At 37.9% G+C, this 18697-nt stretch overlaps 2 protein-coding genes across 2 annotated transcripts in view; one reads left to right on the top strand and one right to left on the bottom strand.

Moving 5' to 3' along the window:
• pear1 (platelet endothelial aggregation receptor 1) overlaps positions 1-6889 on the bottom strand; it is a 79771-nt gene extending 72882 nt beyond the window's left edge. Inside the window, exon 1 of the mRNA XM_074682684.1 lies at positions 6683-6889. The gene's annotated coding sequence lies outside the window, so the exon portion shown is untranslated. The remainder of the gene's footprint in view (positions 1-6682) is intronic.
• Positions 6890-12003: 5114 nt separating this feature from the next.
• gpatch4 (G patch domain containing 4) lies at positions 12004-16673 on the top strand. Its single transcript, XM_074682557.1, has 8 exons — positions 12004-12144; positions 12714-12794; positions 12901-12974; positions 13078-13170; positions 13379-13495; positions 13736-13851; positions 14013-14063; positions 14542-16673. The coding sequence occupies exons 2-8, from the start codon at positions 12716-12718 to the stop codon at positions 15338-15340; spliced, it is 1329 nt and encodes a 442-aa protein (XP_074538658.1). The 5' UTR covers positions 12004-12144; positions 12714-12715; the 3' UTR covers positions 15341-16673.
• The last annotated feature ends 2024 nt before the right edge of the window (positions 16674-18697 follow it).

Here is an 18697-nt window from a genome sequence, read left to right as displayed (position 1 = left end):
CTTTACTGCCTCAAATGGAAAGAAACTTATTTTTGTTCACTGTTTAGCTGTAATTTATGAGATTTTTAGCCAGAAGGCTGCTATTCTATCTTACTAAAATAAAAACACACACCAGAGAGAGTATTTTAAGATGTGGTGCATCTTGAGGTTGTAGTCTGTTTCTCATGACCATTTATCCTCTGGGAATTATGAATGTTTGTAACAAATCTTTGACCAAACTGCCTTAAAAGTGTGTAGATATATTTCACAGGATGAAAGAATGGTTTATCTTCTCTTGTTTTTTAGTAAAAGTATCTTTTTAGACTTGAAATGAGCACCTTTCACCTGACCAGAAAATGTCTTATTTTAAGTTATTTAAAGACAAAAATGAGGTCTAAATTGCCTTTAACAAGTAAAAAAAAAAAAAATCTGCCAGTGGGGTAAGAGAAATATACTTGTCAAGATTAGAGTAATATTTTCTTACAAGCACATTTCTTTTATCCTACTGGCACAAGTTTTCACATGTAATCAAAGCTGCTATAACAGTTGATACCATGTATCATTTCCTCTTCTGAGTCACATGACCAGCTGCACGGAACTCCCAATCCATGTGACATCATCACAGAACTGCAGCAGCAGAGGGAGGATTCAAACTCACAAAAGTTTCGAAACAACTCATCATATAGGCCAGAATGTTGACCTAATCTGTGTAAAAATATGATATTTTTGTAGGAAATTTAATCAGGAATCCAACCATGTAATTTTTAAAGCTGTACGACTTTTACTTTTTTGTCTAGAGACCCAAATGGGCAGCCTGAAAGGAAGTGGAACTTTAATCCTATTCATTCTTAAAGGGGGAGCTGGGAGGGACTCTGTGGGGTTCCCTGACTTTGAGGGCTCATCGTTAGAGAACTGGGTCCGAAACGTTGAAGTCCCACACATCTTTTGTAAAGCAAGGTCTAGCATGTCATGTGTGCGATTTTCAAGCCGATACCACTTATGGTTTCGGAGGAGATAATTTTTGCAGAAAGGGTAAAAATGCAGTGAAATCTTATTTTGAAAGGTAAATTGCCGGCTTCCTGTTGGAGATAGGTCAGGCGTATCTGTGTATGATTTTTGTGTCTCAATGAGACAGACATTTTGGCGTTGGTTTCATCCCTGTACAACATTTCTACTGGCCACTAGGGCTGTTTTAGTGTGCCAAGGTGGCGCTAGAGAGCATATTATGGGATGTTGAGGGTCATGTTTTGTTTCATATTAAAAATTTTTGTGATTGTGGGGTGTGTGCCAATTTTGGAGTTTTTGAGCCCTTCAGGCGAGGACCCTAATAAGACATTTTTCTGGACTTGTCAGGTGAATGTGGCTCATATTAAGTGTAAAAAGGCATTTTCTACTGGAAATAAGACAAAACACTTGATAACATTTAAGTGTTTTGCAGTGAAGGTGAGGGAAGCTTTAATCCTCCGCCACTATTTAAAAGACAGCCTGGTGATCATAACATCCTGTTGGTTTGATCCTCTGGGGATCATGGATGTTTATGCAAAATTTAATTGTCTTCAGTCAGATCAGTGGATGCCATGAGTTATTGAAGTTGGGAACAAAAAAAATAGTGTAGGAGAGGCGTCTCTAAGGACAAAGAACAATACAAAGAAAGAGTTTCGTAAGGGAGTCTGTGGTCACACATAAATAACACAAACATGAGTGTGTCACTGGGTTTAAGTGTGGCCTTCAGAAGACAACATGCAGACCTTCTGGGTCCCCTGCTTTATGTCACAGTGAATTGTGAAAATGTCCAGGCACCGCGGGATCAAATTAACGCTAATGTCTCTGAGCTCAGTTCTACTTTTTCTGCTTCTACCTCATCTCGCTGCGTCTCTGTCCTGTGTCATCTCTAATCAAAACATATCCAGTAACTCATCTGAACCCCAGTCCTTTCCCAGACAGACAGATGGTGAGACGGGCACTTCTCCAGCTGTCAGACCAGAGACGGGTTAGTTGCTCCACCAGGTCAGAATAAATGGGTCACCATTATAGCCAAAACAGCCAGGAGGAGCACAGATTGGGTTGACATTTTCCATTAGAAATTACAAAGACGGCTGCAGAGAGGCACTTTGTTTAAGTCATAATAAAACAGATATGTGTAAATCATAACAACTGACTATTTTTAGGAATTTTTGGCGAAGGACAAAGGGAAGTTCAGACTTCCTGGTGATTTGTGGTTGCCAAAGCAGATGTGAGGTGAGGGGTCCAAACCAGGTGGCAGAGATTTACTCTGAAAGTTAATCACATCACGCCTTCCTAACACAACTTATGTCTTTGAATTACCTCAATACATAGTTAAATTCATAAGGATTTATTTCCTCAAAGATGTGTTTTAGGACTCATGTAAAGTGAGCTGGTTGTGCAAAATAGAATCTAAAGAGAGTCCAACCCTAAATGATATTATCGATTTAATAATGATGTACTTGTGCAGCTAAAAAACACTTTTATTCAAAGTAAAGACCAAAAATTTGTGTTTTTCTGTTGCAGTTTTCAACAGATGCAGGAAATAACAGCAGCACCTGTTTACGGTCCTCTTCCTCGTAACTTTTTAAGAGTCTGCGTTTCTGTTTTTCACTCAACCAGTACTCTAACCAAGCCAAAGCTCACACTGTGTTGCAGATTATCATTGATTCATGTCTGATTCCTTCCAAATGGTCGACGTGTCTTTTACCTTTAACATCCCTTGCTTCCTCCACCAAGGAGGTTTTGTTTTTGGGAGAGTTTGTCTGTTTGTTTGTCTCTGAACAACGTAACTTGATGAAATTTTTAGGAAATGTTCAAAATGGGATAAGAAAGAAGTGATTAAATTTTGGAGGTGATCCAGATCACCATCTGGATCCAGGACTTTTTAAAGGATTCTTTATCATTGTGAGATAGGACCATTTTCATCATATGTGTATATAACTCCACGATAAATTGTTGGATTGCTTTGCAAAACAAGACAAGGTCACGATAATTTCTGACAGATGTCAAAGTATCCAGATCCTTGCAATATTCTGGATACTAAGATCCAGAATATGAAATATGTACTGGGTCATCATAATTTTCAACACTGTCAGGAAACAAATTATCATAAAAACCTGCAACTAACACCAAATTGTAGCAGACAGTCTGCTGAAAGGGAGTATAGCATTAAAGTAGTGACATGTTTCCTCCTCTCCTCTTCTCTGCCGGTGACTTGCCAGCCAAGAACCATAAATCTTTTTGTAATTCTAAATAAGTAGGAAATAATACCAAACAAAAAATCTCCTCTAATGTTTACTGATGCTAATGTTTTTGCCACATGGTCAACAGGAAATGGAACCGTAAACAATGTGAATGTAAGGGATGAGCCAGGATTTATGAATATTCAAATTATCATTTCATTACCTAAAAAAAAGCATGTTTTGTCTGTTGGTTTTACCAGCCCCTGGTTGCAATGTGATAAAACTGCCAGACAGTAGTTACAGTAAAGAAAAAATATTCCAAACAAAATATTACAGCATATGTGCCAGTTACCAGTAAAACATACGAAGACATCAAACAAAAAAATGACATTAAGTGCAAACTTTGCTCTGTAAAACTAGAGTTAATACAAAATTTTATTGTCTTTCTTTAAATCCTCTCCTCAGAGGTGACCACCTTGAGACACAAAGCTGTTTGAAATGTGGGAAACAAACTTTAATGCTACAAAGGAGAATTAAAAAACATTAACAGTGTGTCATAAATTTTTAAAAAGTCTTGTTCAGACAGTCTCAGCAGACTCAGTTTTTACGGCCAAGCCACAAAACAATCAGACAAACTGAGACAAATCAGAGTTCACAAACTCATCTTTAGTTAACCCGACTTTTATGTAAGAGTGGTGTAAACAACCGTATAACATCCAGAGTCTCACACACACACAGACACACACACAGAGGTATGGACAGCCCTCTGTGGTCTCTGTTATCTGCAGAGGGGAGAAAAGCACTTCATCTCAATCTGCTTCACCCGATTAACTTTCTCTGACAGGACATGAGAGCTGAGTCACACATCAACTCTCATTGTCACACTCTTGTTTTGGCTGAAGCCACCTCGCTGCCACGTTTCATCAGCCTGAGTCACAGCTCCTCTGTGACCCAAAAAACAGAGCAGGAGGAAGATCCAGAACTCTGATTGAGCCTTAATGAAAATCAAACACAGCAGAGGAAGAAGAGACGGAGGAGGCGAAGGAGGAGGTGAGGAAACAGCAGACCTCCTCCCAGCCACTTCCTCTGCAATGAATCGATCGGGATGACCTGCCAAAGAAGCCTTTCTGACTCACACTTCTCTTGATAGAAGTTGGAGACGTTTCAGAGCAGAGCCGAGCAGAAGATGCCAAAAACTCTCCGTCAGGCAGGGAGAGAACAGCAAGTGCAAAAAGCGATGACAAAGGAGCCAAGAGTTCACTGGAACAAGTGTTTTAATCACATGTTGATGAGAGGTGTTGTTTTACTGCCTGAGTGTTGGCTTGATCTCCTCACATGTATGAATGATCGAAATCAGCTCATAACATTTGAAGTGTGTGGGTTTAAAAAGGAATACAAAGCTTCCACAGCCAGAGGGATAAAGTCACCAGGTACAACCACTGAAGAGTTTTTTACTTCTTCCTTCACAACATTTATAGAAAATAAGTCACTTATTTTCCTTGAAATTGAGAATTTCAATGCATTAAACACAACTCTGGCCTAAAACATGTATCTTAATCCCTGTTTCCACCCAAAGGTTCAGTGTGGATGAGTAAAGCTTGGTGCAAGTCAGATCAGTAAGGCCTGAGATTATTTGCATTTCCACAGCTAACTGTGCTCTTCTTTTTACACTAAATTCCTTGAGATTTAAATTTTTAATTCTTTATACTAACAGTTTTATTGTTTATTGTAGTTTTTATTAACATGGACCCCTGAGTATCACAATTTCAATCTTTGTGTTACACATACCACAGAAATGACAATAAAGCTACCTTAAACTATGAACCTTATTGATAGGCAGCGTATAAGCTGGATGCTAATAGCTGCAACAGCTTTGTAATAGTGTGACGGCAAAGCAGGGTGACAGCGTACCCCTTAAACACCGAGGATGTTCTTCCCCTCCGTGGTCGACCATGACATGCTGTTTCATGATGCCATTTTCATAAAGTCGGCCAGCGATAAAAACATGGTAGGGTTACACTGCAAAAACTAAAATCTTATCAAGTTTTTTGTCTTGTTTTCAGTAGAAAATTCCTTTATAGACTCAATATGAGCCACATTCACCTGATCAGTCCAGAAAAATGTCTTGTTTCAAGTTATTTAAAGACAAAAATGAGCTCTGAGTTGCTAGTAACCAGTAAAAAAAAATCTGCCAATGGAACAAGAGAAAAGTTACTTGTATTAAGACATTATTGTAGTCTCAAGGAAATTTCAAGCAATGTTTTATTGTTCCATTGGCAGATTTTTTTACTGGTTACAAGCAATTCAAACCTTATTTTTGTACTCATATAACTTGAAACAAGACATTTTTCTGGATTGATAAGTTGAAAGTGGCTCATATCGAGAATAATAAGAAAATTTTTGCTTAAAAAAAGACAAAAACACTTGATAAGATTTCAGTTTTTTGCAGTGTAAATGTTGTGCCGCACTAGAAGTGGTGATTCTCCCAACCAATCAATGGGCTGCAGTGTGTCTGGCTCTCCTTTCTGGGGTCAAATTGGTACGCCTGGCACCCCAACAGAAGGGTGCCAAAAAGTGGGATGGTACAGGTCAGTAATTTGGGGACCTGTCCCTGATTTAGTCACAAGAAATGCCCCAAAAAGCGTGGCGTACTGAGACAAACCAAACAAACCTTGGTGGAAACAGGGGTTAATATGTGCTCTTGCAGTGGATTTACATGTTCCCTGTAGTAAAATTGTTCTTTGTCTGTTTATTGCAATTAACAAGGTAGTACTGTACATAGACCAAGCTGCAGGGTTGCGTGTTTACATAATCAGTAAGCATGACGACAATGTTAACTTTTTACATTTCATGGCTCATCATGTGCCTGAATACTTATTTGCATAAGGTTAAATTTTGCATTTTCTTTCTTCATTTTTCAGTTTGATTTTTATTGTTGCAGTCTGTTGCATTTTCTTTTCTGTTTTGCACTTCAGGGCTACCGTAGAATTTTCCTCAGAATTACATTACAGTAGAAGTATGAAGCAGCATTAAAGGTGGATCATGCTGAAAAAATTTGCATCAAAACTGCAAACTTAAATTTCACATAGCACCATGATATACTTCTTTCATATTCTGATCACAGCAATTCAACACAGGTTTGTTGAATCACCCTTTTCTAGAGGCTGTACCAAACGAACTGTAGTAAAATCAATATTTCTCTGTAATGTGCGCAATTTTAGGCGTTTTAGCTTTAACAGTCTTTAACGAGCAAAAGCAAGAGAGCTACATGAGATAACCTGGTCAAAACTTCCTTTAAGGTGAGTAAAGGTATGGATAAAGACATTTAATATCTGTGTTTCTGTGGTGAAGCTGCTCTGTTACCTTAAACAGCTCATTCACACACAAAACACAAAGCGCACACTTTTCAAAGTAGCAGTCAAACTAAAGTCACAACTTTAGCATCTCTCACAATCCACCAAAGTCTCCGTTTCTGTCCTTTAGCGAAGTTTGCTCAATGAAAGCGATTCACTCACCTTCTCAGCAAGAAGCTCCAGGATTAACTCGTCGCTTTTAGGTCACAGTAACGCACCAACTTTCCATCAGACGAAAGACAGAAGAGTCAAACAAAGCGACTGTTTCGATTCCTCCACAATTAAAAAAAAACATACAAGCGGTGTAAACAATTGAGGGAGAGTCGATAGAGAGACGGAGCCGAGTCCCATCTGACGGGGGAGGGACCTGAAGAGAAGCCAAGGAAAGTGGAAAAACTGTGACAGAGAGGGGACTGAAGGAGGAGGAGAGAAAAGGAGGGATGGTGCAGAGAGGAGAGGTTTGAGGAGGTCAAGGAGGAGATTTGAAGTGTTGTTTTTGTTTCAGAGGACCTTGATGTCGAAGTTTATGTTTGTGTTGAGGAATTTTTAGGGGATAAAGGGTCCAGTGGGATCAGACATGATGGGAAACTCAGGTAATGATTCTTACAGGTGGAAAATAAGGATAGATAGATAGATAGATAGATAGATAGATAGATAGATAGATAGATAGATAGATAGATAGATAGATAGATAGATAGATAGAAACTGTCACATTTAAATTATTTATCTTATTTGACTCATTTATTCTTGAACAAAAATATGGGAAAAAAATATTAAAGCTCCAGTTCGGAACTTTCATTTCGTTTAGTGGTGACTTTGGCGCCCCATGTGGACAAAGTGGACAGTGTTACTCCATCATAGGTTTTGTCCTGCCTGTGTTATAGTGTGTCTCTTTTTCCTGATAGATTTGTGGGCATCTCAAATGTCCTCATGTTAGGTTTAATTTTCGTCTGTTACAGCCACTAGGGTGGGCTAAAAAGTTCATAGCTTGACCAGGAAGGAGTTATGCCTTGGTAGCATGGTTTATAGAATAGAATAGAATAGAATAGAATAGAATAGAATAGAATAGAATAGAAAATACTTTATTTATGCCCGAGGGGAAATTCAGGAGTCACAGCAGCAATCAAGCGAAACGAAAGTAAGAAAGTGTATAGAAAGTGCAAAAAGGTCCACAAGAAAATTGATAACGACAGCCCGTCTACCACTCTCCAGCCCAGCCAGTCTCCACCTTCACAGGGTCCAGGACTGAGCTTCTTCAGCAGTCTGTTCAGTCTCTGTCTCCTGGATCCTGTCTGCTCACAGCAGGTGAAGCTCCTCTGATGTGGCGCCGGCACCCGATGTCAGCTCCGTCAGCCACATCCATAAACAGCACGATGCCACTCTGCCCTCTGGCAGCCCCTCTGCCGCTGGGCTAGCACGGCTAGCTCGTCCATCCCACTGGTGATAGAGCCCACATTCCCAATAACGACGGATGGAAGGACGGGTCCATGTCGTCACTTCTTAGCTCACACCTGAGAACCAGCACGTCATCCTCACCTCCTCCTCCTCACTTTGAGGGAAATCATCAAGCCCTACATTAGTTAGCATTGACGTGCTACAGGCTGCCAACAGCTAATTTCACATGTAAACAATGCAGCCATGGTTACATGTAGGATCTCCAGACAAACACAGTAAAAAGAAAAGTAGTAAAAATATCACTGAAGCCACAAAAAGTTTGGTGTCCATGACCAACAAATGAACCATACAAAGTAATGATCCACTCCAAATACAAAGATGACGAAAAAGAGATGAAAAAATTTACTAGAAACGGACAAAGAAGAGAGAGCTGCTGCAACAGGCAGGAACTTGGGCTGCGCCTAGCAACGAAAAGTTTAAGTTTATGTTTCAACACAGTCATGTTTTTTCTTGGGTTGTGACTGTGGCAGGACGTTTGGACCTTGGGTCATCTTCAAGGCTCTCCCTACCCCTCTTGAATTCAGCTGCCCACTTTTTCACAGTTGACAAAGATGGAGCATTGTCCCCTAATGTAGCAACCATGTCGGTGTGAATGTCCTTAGGGGTTAACACCTTTTTCTGCAGATATTTGATAACGCCATGGAGCCAAATATTATCCATATTCACAAAATGTCTCTGGTTCTACTTTTTAAAGCCCTCAAACACTACATCACCCTCAGTTAATCTGAAAATAAATCATGCTGTAAGTGTTAGAAAATGTTGAATTTCAATGCATGCCAAGTTTCACCACCACAGCATAACTCCTTTCTAGTCAGGCCATGAACTTTTCAGCCCACCCTCGTACAACACAGCTGAGCTAAACCCCCCACCACAGGTTGTGAGGTTTTTTTTAGTTGATAAGCAAAATCTCCCATTCTGATCTTTTCAGTCAAACTATGTCAGTCACAAAAACTTGAAATAATGGGGTGTAAGTTGCCCTATCAGACACTTACCTTGCAGTGGTTCCTGTTACCGAAAACTACAGTTGAATCATAAAGACAAATTCTGTTTGTTTCAGAAGGTCTGGTTTGCATTTGTTGAACATACAGGCGCATTTACTTCAGTCTATTTCATGACTTATTAAAAGCTCCTCACAGGAGTTTTAACCTTGTTTAGCTTTGACTGCTCTCCCAAGTGTATGTGGACACCCAAAATTTACTCTATGATTATTTTTGTTCTTCTGTAACCATTACAAATTCCTCACTGCTTCACTGACCAATGACCATCAATCATGCATGAAACATTTCAAAGGGTTTCAATACCTGATGGTCATTTTTGTTTCCTTTTAAGGACACTATAAGGCCAAACACTGTTACTGAAAACAAAGTCTGGTTAAAGGCCTCATCCACTTTGATCCAAATTCTTCTGACAAGTTTGACACGAGGCTGCATGAAGGTCAGTCCAGCTCTTCCATGTCAAAATAGGAAAAAAACAATACCTTAGTTATTCTAATTTCTTCATGGGGAAGCTGTGATATTGTTGACCCAGAATTGGATGCACCATTTGGACTGAAGCATATTAAAATGCTGTAACTAACGAGAGTATCTTGAACGTTCAATTTGTGTTGGTTTTAGTGGCCAAATGGAAAAAGTTAGTGTGATTTGATTCTTTGCACATCTTGTCCAAAGGATGAAAAAAAAAGCTCACCTATTCCATCAGTCTCTTTTGGTTTTGATCGTCAAAATGAGACATCAGTTGGTTTGTTACATAACCAGAGGGGTTTAGGTTAAATTTCAAAAATAAACTCTTTCAAAACCTTTCTGTCGCTCACACTATTCTTCTCTGACAGCTGTGTAGTGACGTCCTCTGATGTATCTGCCAGTCAGCCTTTGCAGCAGCAGTTGGTGTGTTTCCTCCAAAACAGTAGGCCAGCTATGATAACCATCCTGTGCAGGACATGTATCTGTGCCCCCTTCCCCTCCTGCTGAGTTCTGACACAGATAAACAAGTCATGGATGGAGGCTGCTGGAGCAACATCCTCATTCAACGGAAACCAGAGCTGAGGGAAACAAAACTGTTTCCTGTAGGACACATCGATGCTTCCCAGCACTCCCAGGCTGAGGCTGAGGACAGACAGAAAGGCTGACATCATTCTAGTTTAATATGTCCTTGTAAGGTCTTTGGTATAAAACTCAAGGACATCATTCATCACATTAAGACCATGATTTCCTCATCCTGTGTTTGTTGTTTTTAACTGTAGTAGAGCATTTTTCTGCCTATTTGGGATCTTACTATAAATGAAAACTAAATATTACTACTGGTAAAATGCTGGATCTAAATCAGCACATTTGTGCAACAACAAGTATTTTAGTGAACACACTTCTTTATGGTGAACCCAATGATAGACTAGAAGACTGAAAACAGCAGGAAAGATGCTCATTCACTTGTTGTGATGACAGCTGAAGGACACCCGGATATTAGATTATTATTATTGAAGCACAATTTCTGCTCATCTTTCATTTTCTATTTTTATATCTATTGAGAAAGCAAAGAGCCTAAGTCTGTTTCCCAGTCTACCATGAAAACATCTAATTACCTTTCAACAAGTTTCTCATAGAGCCCGACCTTTGGAGAGAAGTCAACTTCACTTACAAAACCCTTTTATTGCACACAGTCTGTTTAATGCACCTGGGGACATCACATTGTTTTTTTTATTGCGTCATGTGTTTGCACTTGGTATGATCTCAAAAAAGCTCTTAAAATTACCTGCTGCTTTTATTTAGCTGGAGTGAAACACTGCCATCTGTAGGCAACTTGAGGCTGTTACCTTTTATCAAGGACAAGAACAGCTTTAGAAACACATGCACAACATTTTAAGACCTGCATAACTTTATTCATATATTAAAAATAAAATTTTAAATTAATCTAGATACGTTGAAAACAGCAATTTGGCATTTCGATGTGTATCTGATTTTTAATCCATTGATTGCATTCAATATTTCTTGTTATTTTTTTCTCTATAAATAAATTCACTGCTGAGTGACTATGATCATTTTTCAAAAAAATAAAGTTTTACAAAGAGCAAATAGTGAAGGGTAGCTAAATTGTAAATGTGGCAAAACAAAAATTATCTTTTATTAAATATTAACAAGTATGAGCAAGAAATGCGCACTTTACCCAATCCAATATTTGAAAGCAAATAGCCAGTATCTGCCCCTTCCTTAAAGATTGTTTGTTGAATTTAACAGTATATGTTTAGAAAGATGTCCGTTGAAAGAAAAAAAAAAAAAATATATATATATATATATATATATATATATATATATATATATATATATATATATATATATATATATTGATAATAATAATAATAATAATAATAATAATAATAATAATAATAATAATAACATATCAATAATGATATCAATAATAATAATAATAATAATAATAATATTAATAATAATAATAATAATAATAATAGACCTCAATAAAAATTAGGGTGAAGAAATCCCATTAAAGTTACAATCAGCCATGATTACAGCATTACAGGTAAAATTAAGCCACTTTTATTATGTTAAAATGCCGAATCAGAATTTCAACCTGTTCCGATATATGTATTTTTTTTTTTGTCATTTTTTCAGTCTAACAGTTCTTCATATATTCACTGTTTAACTTTTATCATGTTCAACATGTTCAATACAAGTATGTTTGTACTGTCACATTTCTAACCAGTTTACTTTATAAAATATTTAACATTTTTCAATTTTTTTGTCCCATTAAAAGAAATATGTGGCTTTGTCATTTCTGCCTTAAACTGCTTTGACTATTTGATTCCACTGATCAATACTACTCTCACTTAACATTTTTCATTTTGGGTTTTGTCGCAAGGAAATGCAACCTTCTAGATCGAATAGGTTACTTTAACAGGTTACAGAGTTTTTTTCCCATTATAATACCTTTTAAAAAGGCAGCAAAGGTTTGTTAAATATTCCAATATTGAAAATATTCCTACTTTTGCAAAAATTAATCCGTAAAGAAAAAAGAAGCGGTAGTCGTAGTGACGCACTTCCGGTGTCATGTCAGCGTGCGGCTGATACCACATGGCTAGCTTCTGTCCCTACGTTTAAATGGATGTTTACCAGGTCCAGTGTTTTTCACGGTGCTGATTTAATGTAAAAACACAACTTAAGGTGAGTTTAAGTCTGATTTCGTAGAGTGTAAGCTTTGTTAACAGAGTGTAATTGACGAAAAGCTCCTATAAAAGTGAACCGGCGTGTTCCGGTGCTCCAGCGTCTGGCTGTTTTTTAGCTGTTAGACAAGACATCATAAGAAGGGAAAGTCTTGTACAAATCAGATCGTGTTTCTTCATCGATACATGAAAATATACAGCTGTAATGATAGTAAAAGTTGCTAACAGACCCTTCACTCAACTGTGTTCATGTATGTAATGGTGGCTATGAATACAGTAAGCTAGGTCACAACCCTTAAATTAATTCAAACTAAACTACAAGTACAGTGATGAGTACCCTTAGAGCGCTTCTTACTTCATTGTCTCGGAAATCTCGCAGCTAAACCTGTCTACAGAGACTGGGATGTTACATAATGTGAGTGGTTGTAAACAACAGTGTCAAACGCTAAATTTGTGTCCCGAAACCTTAGCCACGATGTCTGTTTGTTTTTCAGGATTGAAGTGCTCTAGGTAAGCTGTTAAGTTAAACTTAAGTTGGGTACTCGAAATTATAAGATTTTCAATTTCCAGAAATGGCTGAAGCTGTACAAGAGAAAACCCGTGGCTTAAAATTTGCAGAGCAGCAGCTGCTGCGCCATGGCTGGGAACAAGGTAAGACACTTTGATCTCTATTATATAAACTTCTACACAACAGTTTATCATATTTAGAGTCTCAGACTCAGGGGCGGATGTCTTATTCAGTCTCTTCTATCCCCAGGCAAAGGACTGGGGCGAGCTGAGAACGGCATCTCAGAAGCTATCAAAGTCAAAGTGAAGTGTGATAAAGGAGGGGTAAGTCTCTGCTGCATCACCTCTCTCAGAGATTCGATTCCCTTTTTTTTTTTTCCTCTGTAGAAAAACGTTTGTTAACTCATGTGTTGATCTTCTTTGTCAGGTTGGCCATAAAGAAGGGGAGCAGTTCACCTTCCACTGGTGGGATCATGTTTTCAATAAGGCCTCTTCCAGTCTGCAGGTGGAATCTGATGTGGTGAGTCCCGCCTACACATAGTTTACAATCAGCACAACATGTTTAGCTCGGTACTTCTAAAATTTAAGGCAGGGAGAGAAACAATGCTGAAAAGCTTCTGAGTGTCATTTGATGTTAAATTTATGGCCAAATAAATCTTCATAGATAGCTTGATTAGCATTTTTTTTGTCAGGAACTCAAGTATTGTGTTGTTCTCTTTATGATCCAGAATGGTATCAAGCTGAAAAAGACGGCGACGGAGGAAGAAGAGGAAGGAATGATCTCCAACAAAAGGCCAAGAAAAGCTGCGCTCGCTAAAGCCAAACTTTATGGATGCTTTGTCAAAGTAAAACTGCATTTAATATCCAATGTATTTGTTGAATATGAGTAACATTCAGCACTGATTGAAATAAGAAATGTGAGATTTTGACAGTAGAATCCTTGGATTGCTTATTAGATTATATTTGATTTAAGACAAACCAGCACCTTTATCATTCTGCACTGGTTAAAAAAAGCAACTGTTCTTTTAAATAAGACTGATTTTGAGTCGTCACTTAAGTTTCTTAAGTTACTTCTTCTCTTTCAGTCAGCCACTCTGCTGTCAGGTCAGGAGCAGCCAGAGCCAAAAGCCTCAAACTCAGACAGCAGCAGCTCAGACAGCGAGGAGGAGGACCAGAGACTGGACCTTTCCAGCACCACCAAGTAAGAACATCTGATGTTTACATTTGTGGTTGTTTTGTATTAAAAACTCCTTCTGACTTTTAAAAACTATCTTTAACTTGTCTGTTTCTTATTTTTATCAGTCAGCTTTAATTTAATATCTCATTGTTCTATAATTTAATCTTTCATTTGACTCTCTACAGTCTTTCTGATGCTGAACTAATGAAGGCGTGTGGAGGACGCACAGCTCATAAGTAAGTGCATCCATAGATTCAAAAATCAATTCAGCATGTAAACATGTCTACATGTGTGTTGGTCAGTTTTTATTTTGGGCTCAGTTTTGTTGTGAGTAAAATGTTTTAGTTTTCCCTAAAAGGGTTATTTTTAATGACTTGGGTTTTTAAAAAATATTTAAAGAACATTATTAAGTTTATTTCATTTTACTAAATTTTATTTCTTTTTCTTCTTATATTTTTATTATCAATTCTATTTGGGGAGGTATCTTGGATAAGCCCACCTTGCGTTTTTTTCACCTCTCCAACACTTTCTTGCACTTTTTCCTATTCCAATGTAACTGTTTCTTATCTATAATGCAAATAATAAAGATAAATGAATAAATAAATATTGTGCAAAACTGAACTCTGTTACAAACAAAAATGTATGTAGCATTGTAGAAAACCTCAACTTGGAACAAAAGATCTAATTTCTTGTGCTTTTTGTTTACTCCTCCAGAGGTGCCAGGCACGGCCTGACCATGAGCGCAAAGTTAGCCCGGCTGGAGCAACAGGAGGCTGAGTTCATGGCTAGGTACGGCAAGAAGAAACAGCCAGCACATTCTTCTTCTCCGGTTTGTACTACACCAACTCTACCGACTTCCCTGTCACCTGAGCGGGCAGGTGAGAAGCAAGAAGAAAAAAGCGAGGACTCCCAGAGAAAAAAGGTGAAAAAGAAGAGACCGGCTGAAAGCTTTACTGAGCTAAATGGTGCTGAAGCTTCAGAGACTCCTGAGACAGAAATGGTGCCGAAGAAGAAGAAGAAAAAGAAAAGCAAAGAGGATATAGAAGCGATAAATGGGGTTTCCACTGAGGAGGATGTGATCTGTGAGGAAAACGATGAAGCAGACAAAACAAAGAGGAAACATAAGAAGAGAAGAAACAACACAGAGCAGATTGAAGAAGAGGGAACACCTTCACCAGCAGCAGAGAGTCCTGTAGAGACTACAGAGCTGCACTGCGACACAAAAGTGAAGAAGAAGAAAAAGAAATCCAGACACCAGAGTGAAGCTGCTGAGGAAGAAGACAGTAAGGAAACAGAATGCAGCCAATCAGAGACTCTCCAGGACTCAGCGCTGAAACAGAAAAAGACAAAGTGTTCAGCTGTGGTGGAGGATGCAGAAGTTATGGAGGAAGAATCAACAATGAAGCAGAACAGGAAAAAGTCTAAAAAGGACAAAACATCTATAGGGGACATTGTGAATGAGGAGACACTTCCTCCAAAGAAAAAGAAGAAGAAGTCCAAAGAGTTGTGTTGACTGGACTGAGCTGGATTTTGATAGGGGTTGGTTATTTTGTCCCGAAGAGACTATCCTTTCTGACCAGACCACCTTTTAATGAATTTAGATGCTTCCATTAACTGGATATCTTGGATCAGCTAAATAAGACAATGAAATTCGACATCTTTGCCTCTTCTGCAAACCAAAAGTCATCCTGACTATTTGACGGACTCAGCTGTTGCGATATCTTTCACCCGAAGTGGAAATTCTCAGCTGTGCATTCATTTTTTTTTACCTAAATCCTGTAAAGATCATGATAATTTGAGATGAATTGGGTACTTAAAAATCAGACCCAGTTGAGTATTAACTCAGCTGTTAAATGAATGATGACTTGCTGCATATTTGAAGTGATTAAAAACATCAAATTAGCTGAATGCGTTGAAGTTTAGAGTCATTTATCTGAGGAGTGAGCCCTTTCTGAAAACCCATTCCGCAACAAACGCATAAAATCATCACAGCAGGAAGTTCCTTTTTTTGACCACTTTATATTACACAAACTTTCTGAATATTAAAGTGTTGTTTGCATTGTGAATAACTTTTTAATGCTTTTAAACAATAATTCAGATATTTCTGAGAAATAGATTTGTAAGTACATATACAGCCCATGAAAAACTCTGATTCATAATATTAATGTGCAAATGATATGATCTGATACATCAACTTAATTTGTGATCTTTTCAGTGCTTAGATTCCCGGGTGTCTTGTTTATATCTTTATTGCCATCATGATTTCTTACAATGCTTCGATTGTTAAAACCTTTTTGAGCTCTTTGTTGATTAACTGCTTTTTCAACCACAGCATGTTCACCCTCCTGAATGTTGTAGATAAGCTACTCCAAATTTTACCACAAAATATTAATCCCACATTTGTGGAATTAGTATAAGCCTTTCAGGAATTGACTCCTTTGCCTGTTAAATGTCAGGTCATGGCCTGTTTTGTGCCTCCTTTTTTCATTTCTCTGAATCTGTAGTTTTTCTTTTGCTCTCGATCTCTTTAAAAGATCCTAGAGCCAAAATTGTGACAAGAAGACGCAGTCTGGTGCTGACAGTTTGCCTTACAACAGATGTGACTCAATTTGTGTAATAACTGACTGCAATGAGTCTGTATGTAAAGTTGCCTCTTTGAACTGCGTATCTTCCATCATGAGGCAAAAATATATACGTATTGCCTGTTTGTGGAAAAACTAGATAACTCATAATCCCTCCATTTCCAGAATTTGTTCAACTTCTCAAAATCAAAATAAAGGGGGAGTAGAAATAAGATTTACCACATGAACAAGAAAAGGCACTGAATAAATTGTGAAAAGATTTTTCAAACAGGAACCTGGTCTTCCTTTTTTTTGTCCAACACATGTAAGCTTGTTGATTATTACATAAGAGAAACTCCTGCAACCAAGTGCACACCAAGCAAGAACTTTGCCTCTGGGGCTTAAAGTTTTACATCAGTTTACCCACGCTTTACTGCAAATGCTTCCTGCTACTTAAAAAAAATAATCAATGTCAATTTCTAGGTTTGATGCCGATTTTTATTGATGTAAAAATGTTAATATAAACACTGACATGTATATGTTTTATCACAGAATGTGGTAAGAGATGGTGACCTCCAATTTCAGGATTGATATCTTGTCTCAGTAACAGACACAGATATTTCATGTCTAACATTTATGAGTGATTTCTCGTCGCCTTGATTTCAAAAGCAATTTTACTCAAGAATTCAAATTCTCTCCTGAAAGAAAGTGATGCTAGCTTTGCATTATGAACTGATATTGAACTGAAATCTTAGACCTTATAGAAAGATTGATGGCTTGGCAGCTCCACAAAAGTAAAGCCAAAACACTTGGAGCTCCCTCTACTGACTGGTTTGAATAAATTCTTTCCATTTCTCTCAAACACCTTTGACATCTTTCTTGTTTGTAAGTAGCGTATTGATTCAGGCCTAGGAGCTTGTTTTATTCCCACAAAGACCGATTTTAAATAGTTGTTGTAATGTTAAAGAGGTAAATAGGAAGTCATGATTGACAGTTCTGTTGTCCTGCATCACTGTGTGTGCGTCACATTAGCTGAATAGAAAAAGAACAGTGAGAGAAAACCAGCACAAACAAAGGACTCTTTAAACTTTCTATGAATGTGGTTTTCTTCAAACAGACACAAGAATCTGTTCTGCTTCAAACACCAGCAATCTGAGAGATTGTTGCTTTATGATGGTAAATGTATGCATTGTGGTTAACAGAGAGGGCAGGGTGCCAGTTTCATGTAGCCAGCACTAGAACAGCTTGTAAGCACATGGTAGAGGATATTTTGGCTTCACTTCACACAACTTAAGAAGACTGATACATATCACCCATATTTCAAACACCTCTGAAGTCTGTTTGTTGAACTCCATGTAAACAGACTTTGACATTTTATTTAAAGTGGATGTTATTTTTAAATGACAGCTGATACAGAAATAACTTTTATAATGTGTGACCAAAACACTATCTACAACATCACCACCAAGGGAAAAAAAAATCAACTGAGGCTGATACATAATGTTTACTTGATCAGAAAGAACAATATTCATACTTTTTTATACAGTTACAGGAAAGGAACAGCACAGCCAGGAATAATTCACATAAAACTAAACTCTGATCAGTCAGATTTGATCAAAGCTTCACTCTCACAGATGAATTTGTTTTCAAAGTCACACTGAGCTGGATCCCAATTTGCAGTTAGGTTCCTCTGAGGAAGTATCAGTCCACATGGACCAGAAGAACCAATTGTCATCCAGTATCTTCAAACATACAACACAAAAATCAGTACATTTATTATTTATTCATCTTTGTTTTGTTGTGGTAAAACTTCCAAAATATGATCTGTAAAATAATTTTCTTTGACATTTTACTAAAGAACATTTTCACCTGTTATTCCATAGAATGTGGTTTAATGTAACATATTTAGTCTATTTTTTAAAATGAGCTCTTACCCAAGAGTGTCGTTGCGTCCATCCACCCACCGCCATGTTTCATCAGATTGACGTAACCCCAACCAGTACCCATGATGAATATCAAAGTAGTATTTGATGTGCTGACTGATGAATTCCTTTAAAGTCAAAGCATAGACACTGGAAATATTGCAAACATCAAATCATTACAGATAAGTGAACTTGAAGTCTCCAAACTCACCTGTTCTTGTGGACTGTTCACAACAACCAGATCTGCAGCTGTGTCCTGGCAGAGCTTTCGACTCTGTTCCCATGTCTTCCACGGAGTACTTCCATCGTAAAACAGGTAACACTTATCCTGGAAAGGAATCCATCCTTTCAGACATGGCTGACACTCTGGATTCATGAAAAAGTAGA

The sequence above is a fragment of the Halichoeres trimaculatus genome, unplaced genomic scaffold (assembly GCF_033239565.1).
Source record: "Halichoeres trimaculatus isolate MK-OKI-2021-1 unplaced genomic scaffold, fHalTri1.1 fHalTri1_scaffold_12, whole genome shotgun sequence".
Taxonomy (NCBI): domain Eukaryota; kingdom Metazoa; phylum Chordata; class Actinopteri; order Labriformes; family Labridae; genus Halichoeres; species Halichoeres trimaculatus.
The sequence above is the reverse complement of the archived record's forward strand: the minus strand, read 5'-3'. Positions and strand labels throughout refer to the sequence as shown.